This window comes from Triticum aestivum, unplaced genomic scaffold, assembly GCF_018294505.1.
Source record: "Triticum aestivum cultivar Chinese Spring unplaced genomic scaffold, IWGSC CS RefSeq v2.1 scaffold180750, whole genome shotgun sequence".
Classification (NCBI taxonomy): Eukaryota; Viridiplantae; Streptophyta; class Magnoliopsida; order Poales; family Poaceae; genus Triticum; species Triticum aestivum.
The window spans coordinates 1-6,341 of NW_025235231.1; the positions used below are offsets into that span (position 1 = coordinate 1).

Sequence of the window (6,341 nt, forward strand, 5' to 3'; positions counted from 1 at the left end):
AGAAAGATACTATACAAAATAAAGAAAAAACCTGGCAAAGAAAAGAAAAGCGCTCACGCAAACAACAACAACAACAACAACAATATATACAGAGGATTCAAAGAACACCGGCGGGCACTCGTGTGCGTGCGAGGGTTAGGGAAAGAAGATGATCGCACGGCTGGTGGCTGTCGAATCAAACGGCTGGAGGTGGACCAGCCGAAAGCTGGCCGGCGCATAGCACGCGCAAGGGAAACCAAGAAAAGAACAGAAGCGATACACTGTGGCTGTGTCTAACTCCGCTGAGTTGCTTCAAGAAAGAAAGAAAGAAAAATAACTGCTAATTGGACAAATCAATCAGAAAAGCTTCTCGTGACACCCAAACAGCGATCCGTGCAGTATTCGGCCATCAGAAGTAGAATAGTCTTCAGACAAAGCTTTACAAGATAAAGGTCTCCATAAGATAAACAGGACTAGCATCTTACAAGTAAATGGATCATCGCAAGCCCAGAGAAGAAAGAAACAGAGCTGACAAAAGGCTATCTACGCTTCAGCAACTCACAAGAATATTCAGGGATTGATTACAGGACTGGATTGGTGATGATTGTATGGACCACAGCTATCCAACAGCGACCCTCAAATATAGTACCTGCGCTCCGTGTGCATTCCCGCTCTTAAATAGGCCGGATACTGATGATTGTCAGCACCGCCGGGGTTCCGCTGGATGTCAGGTGTAGCATCACGAGATCTTACCGGCTCCGGATAGTGGTACTCAGAGTGTCTGCCTCTACCCCTCTGACCATCACCACTCGCGTCACCGTGTTGTTGGCGGTACTCAGAGTGTCTGCCTCTACCCCTTTGACCATCATCACTCGTGTTACCGTGTTGTTGGCCAACGCGATGTGGCGCTGGAAAGAGAGGCTGATACTCCCACTCTGTTTCGTTCCATATCAAGGGGTTTTCATCTCTGAAGCTCATGCCTACATTGCCTTCTCCACCCTGCAGATCCATTCCAGCATCCCTGTCAGCTATCTGAATCGGTTTGCTGTCCAATCCCTGTGAGTTGTCCAATAAGAATTGGTGGGAATCCTGCAGCCATTCAGAGACACCATCATATTGTGCATCGCTCTGAGGATGGGAGATGTATTTAGGCATCCAGCGAGCCCTAGACGGAGCTGGTGATTCGTGGAAGAAGCGTCCCCTGCCTGCCCTCTCCCTGTAACCATAGCGAATCCCCACATTCCTTTGGGCCTCAACATGGTAGCGCCTTGGACTGTCAGTTGCCGGATGCTTTTCCCAAGTATTGTCAGGCAAGGACGCCATTCCAGTTAGTTTTGAACGGTCCTCGGTACCACCATGGGCCTTGAGCTCAAATTGCACATCTCCTTGCTGCCACTGATCAGATGACTCCTGTATAACATCTGCCACATTGAAGTACTCTGCCGGTTTAGCGAGAATTTGCACCGCCGAAGCAAGTCCATCAACTACAGCCATACCATTCGGACCTCCTTCTGCATGCTCTTCTTTCCTGCCTGTCTGTTTAATCGGTTTGCACATGACACTATTGTTTGGAATTGGAGTCTGGACAGGCAGTAGACCATGCTGGCTCTTGTCTGATTTCTTGACCTGCCGAGGCCCTGAGAGGCTACTAGCTGCATCATGTACTTCCTTGGCCGGTACTGCCCACTCCCGGTTTACTGATGCAAGTGGAACATCATCAAGCATTATATTACCCACAATAAGACCTGTAACAGAAGTAACCTTGGCAGGAATTATAGAACTATTGATGGCAATACATGGAACATGGGTTTTCTGCATACTCAGGACTTCTGTAGAATTCTTCTCATTAAACACAGGTGGCGCTGCAGGCCTAACTGAATTAAAGTTCCTCCTGCTGCTCTTGTTTCTGGTCAAGAGGTCGCCATGATTTTTAGCTTCAGCACACTTCGTGTCTGCAGGTATCTCCCTATCTGTTATATTTCTCTCCCATGAACCAAAATGCATTTGCCTGTGCTCCATTGGCCAGTGTTCTGGAGTACTGTTGTCATGTGACAGTGAGTTGAGGGAAATGTGTTCCATCATGTTAACCTGTGTGCTCTTGGCTGAAGACCTGAAATTATAACCTTTACTAACACCTGAAGTATTTGATTCTGCACTGGAACCAATAGAAACTTCACTAATCTTGACTCCAGCTACTGGCTGAGGCGCATTATGACCATCAGCAGAGACAATACAACATGTATCTGCCACTGAACTAGCACATTTAGCAGTCACATCATCTCGCGTTTTTGGTTTGCAGTACATATCTGCGTCTGGGGGTGCATCATTGGACTTCTGACTCTGTATTGATTGATACCTCCTCAATTCTTCCAGTTTTGCAATAGCATTTATATTTTGTTGACTAATCCACTTCTCCGCGTCCTGTAGTTGTTTCGCAGCTTGAGCAGACAAATATCTCATTCTGGAATGCTGAATGCACCAAAAAAACACTAGTTAAACAACAACCATGGCACAAGAAACTCTTAGCAACATTATTGCAGTATTTGCTTGCCAATTATAAACATTTCATTTCTGTGTGTGTGTGCCACTTTGTTGGGCACTCTATTAAAGCATCTGCAGGTAATAGAAGTGGAATGACATTATAATAAAAAGGATGTGCTTAAACAAAATTTGTGGAACTCTATTACATACATGAAAGAATCACACTGTACAGGGACAGAGAGTAACTCTTGGAAGATTGGTATCTACATCAGCAAGACTGCAAGGTCTAATAGAGATAAATGAATTAATCGAGTAAAGAGCATTACTGGAAGGACTTTAGGAGTGGCAGAAACATTTCTAATATCAAGGTTTACAGGACTGGGTTCTCGGGTCCAAGTTTGACGAAACAAACGCTACATGAAACCTTAATGCGATAAAGAAACATGACATCCGTCGCCAGGTAGATGCCATGGAAAATTTTGTGCAGCAGAAGTGACATACACACTGAATAAGTCATAGTGTCCAAACCTCCCTGGACGCTCACCTGCCTACCGCTAACCCTAGTATGAACACTTCAATCAAATTGTACAGGTACAGAAGAAAAAGGATGTTTTGCAGTTTTTTTATCTTTCTATGCATCTCATTACTCATGAGTTTCCGTGTAAGAAATAATCACAGAAATCGGCAACTACTCCAATTTTGTCAGAGGACAATACCTAAGGAGACAAAAACCACATACCTGGTCTTCACAGTGAAGCCAATTTGGCTCCTTATCAGCGACTGTCACATGTGGCTGCTGTGAGGTGTTCCTAGAAAGAAGTTGGTCTTGTTGAGCATCTACCATAAGAACTCCTCGCAAAGAGTCAACTATGGAGTGCTCTTCACATCCATGTCCAGTAATACGAGATGGCATGTCCTGAGCAGAACCATCAAGCATGTTTCTTGAGATATCGCTTCTTCCATATGCATGGCGATCAGCAGATTTGCCAACTTTTCCAGCTTGGCTGAATTCAGTAACTTGTTTTTCTGACAGACAAACAACAGTTACACCCTTATCAGGCCCATTTGATGGATTAGTTGACACAGAACTGCTGCTTTGAGAAACAGAATTAAGCCTGTCAAAGGCAGGACCAGTCTCACTGGTGGAAGCACTGAAGGGAACATATTTTGTCGCAGGATCTTCCTCGACACGGATGATTTTTGGGTGTTTAACCTTGGAGTCCTTGAGTAGAGATGAAGGTAGATTGGACAAGTTAAGGGCACGGAAATTTCTAGCTTTGTTGTTTAGACACTTGATTTTCTCTAATAGAGCCACATCCTTCTTGATGATAGGTTGCTTCTCGATCTCAAGTACATCTGCATGGCCATTCTTGACCTTCCCAAGAACATGGCAAGATTGATTTATGACACAACAATCAGCAGGCATGTGAGCATGAGATATATCCCTCTTGTCTGGATAATACCCACCATGTCCAGTATCCTGCTTTGCTAGTGCCTCCTCGTTGAGCGCGAACTGATCACGATGAGCAAGAGATTCAACAGCAAAGCCAGTCGGGTCAGCATGCTTGTACAGACCATATGGCATCTCTCCACTATGCAATTTTCCATTTTCATCAGGTGGCTGATCAGGAGGACGATGCCAGTAATCCAACAATGGAGGAGGTATACATATATTAGGAACTTGGGGATCATGCAGTTGAGCCTGCTCAGCTCCCCTTATCAACTTTGCAGCAGGAATAGGATCGTCTCCTTTGCAAACATAGTCCATTCTTGAGATAATTTCATGCTCATAACTGCAAGACAAAATTACCTCACCAGTTCCTGTCAAATAAGGATATCTTAGAGAATATCTATCATATTAAAAGGAAATTACATTTACTGAACACAGATTGCTATGATCCTATGATGATATTTGGGGTATGGAATACAAAAGAGTGGGATAGCTCGTAGCATTCATCAAGCGAGTGTATACCAGTTATCGGGTTCTTTCCTTCTTTATCTTGTGTTGCCACAATACCAGAAGCAATAGTTGGCCACCTTCCTGAAATTTGCCCTGTAACAGAAAAGATAATGAGTAGGGAGAACAAATGTGACTGATTAACCATATAGAACGGTTAAAGCTTTTAGCCCCAGAAACTATCAGTTTAGACAGAATTTATGGACACGTCCAACCAAATAAAATACTGGCATATCTATTCTGTTCCAGATAACTTGGTGCCAAACAACAATATGCATTCAGATACAATATAGTGTGAATAAATGAACTACAAACAGACTTTGTGAAAACCAAATGTAATGTTGCACTTTGCCACCTTGTTGACTGTTTGACGCAGAGTTTCTGGAGCCAAGTACTGGGAAATCATCCATACTTAGGCTGAACCCTTTCCCCTGTGATGTAGGTGCCTACATTGGCAAAATTTATTATAAGAAAATCCTCAGTTAATTGCCAACTTGATTTATAGTAGAGGTGCATACCCGTCTGCCAACAGCTTTCAATGGTGCTTTTAGAACATTACTAAAAGAATCTGGAAAACGAGAAACTTGCAAGCTCCCTGATCTTATCTCTGTGCTTAGAGAATAATTTACGGCCATTGGCAAACTATACGATGGTAAGTCAAGGAAGTCACTTCCAACTGATGATGATGACGTCGAGCTTCCTCGGGAAGAAGGACGATCATCAATGTGGCTAGGTGAACCAGAAGCTCCATCGTTCTTGGGATTCAGAAGCAAAGGTGAAGCCCATGCATTTGATGCTGGGAGCATTGATTTGCCGCCCCAAGTGGTCGTGCCCCTAACATCCATGCAAAATTTCCATCAGACGGCAACAAGAATGAAACATCATCTCAGCTTGCGTAAACAAGGGTTGCCTGGACAGTATAGTGAAGGAATCCACATGTCCCATGCCCTTTCAGGCTATTGTTTCACCAGAGAAGCAAAACTTACTGACTAACATGGAAAAAAAAACTTGACAAACATACAGTTGTATTATCCAATCCTCCAAGGGGTACACGCACCTAGCATGTGATGTTTTTGGCATAATTTCCTTTCTCTATTTAACTAGTATAAACCAGATACCTCAAAGATATGTGCGCGTCCAGAACCATACTAGCAGCACCCAGAAAATTATCACAGGGAGAAATCTTACTTTGGAACAATCTCGTCACTGCGGAGGCCATGGCTGTCCAACCTAGGCAAACAGACCCTCAGCACATCAATTTCACAAGACACGAAAGAAGCTAGTGATAAATATTTGACAGAAGCAAATGCCTCGTTCAGGAGCTTCTCCAGCAGATGCCAAGTGCTAGGGTTAGAAATGCTACCTCTGGTTCGGCAAGTTGATGGGTTTAGGAGCCTTCGCCCCGGGCTTCCCCGTCTGAGAAATCCCCGCCCACCTGCACACAGCAACAAGATCACTAAACCCGTCAGGTACTTAATGTCGACTAAATCGCCTAAGATTTTCTTCAACGGGGAGAAGGAGATGAAGAGGAGGTAGGAGCAGATGGAAGGGAGCGACGGGCCTCTTGCCGTCCGCGAGCGCGGTGATGGCCACCATCGTTTCCCTCTCCTCGCTCCGAAGGCAAGCCGGGTCGTGGAAAGTGCGGGCGGGCTAGCGCACGCAGTCGAGGTGGAGGTGGAGGCGGCACGGCGAGGGCGTGTCGGCGCCGGACGACTGGAGCGAGCGGAGCAAAGGGGAATGGAGTGGGAGGCGGCCGAGGATGACAAGTGGGGCCAACGATAGGGACTAAGGTCTTCTTTGGTCTGCGTCCACACTCAAATACGCATGGTCTAGATAGTGCGTGCAGTTGGCCTAGGGCACGTTTGGTTGCCCGCGTTTGGTTGCCCGAATAAGGTCCAATCAGACCCGCGCGGAACGAAAATGA

At 45.3% G+C, this 6,341-nt stretch overlaps 1 protein-coding gene across 1 annotated transcript; it reads right to left on the reverse strand.

The window, feature by feature from the left end:
• Positions 1 to 335: 335 nt before the first annotated feature.
• On the reverse strand, positions 336 to 6,263 carry LOC123176269 (protein MODIFIER OF SNC1 1-like). Its single transcript, XM_044590561.1, has 8 exons — positions 5,979 to 6,263; positions 5,781 to 5,852; positions 5,606 to 5,647; positions 4,936 to 5,251; positions 4,773 to 4,863; positions 4,433 to 4,513; positions 3,200 to 4,281; positions 336 to 2,448 (listed from the first exon to the last, which is right to left on the reverse strand). Exons 1-8 carry the CDS (start codon positions 6,011 to 6,013, stop codon positions 616 to 618), a joined length of 3,552 nt encoding a protein of 1,183 aa, XP_044446496.1. The 5' UTR covers positions 6,014 to 6,263; the 3' UTR covers positions 336 to 615.
• Positions 6,264 to 6,341: the final 78 nt, after the last annotated feature.

What these genes read in the sequence shown, in the direction of transcription:
- LOC123176269 (XM_044590561.1), bottom strand. Translation starts at nt 6,013, where the DNA reads ATGGTGGCCATCACCGCGCTCGCGGACGGCAAGAG. An exon ending in ATCAACTTGCCGAACCAGAG is followed by an intron (nt 5,648 to 5,780) that starts GTAGCATTTCTA and finishes CTGTTTGCCTAG; the next exon opens with GTTGGACAGCCATGGCCTCC. An exon ending in GGCTTCACTGTGAAGACCAG is followed by an intron (nt 2,449 to 3,199) that starts GTATGTGGTTTT and finishes TGGTGCATTCAG; the next exon opens with CATTCCAGAATGAGATATTT.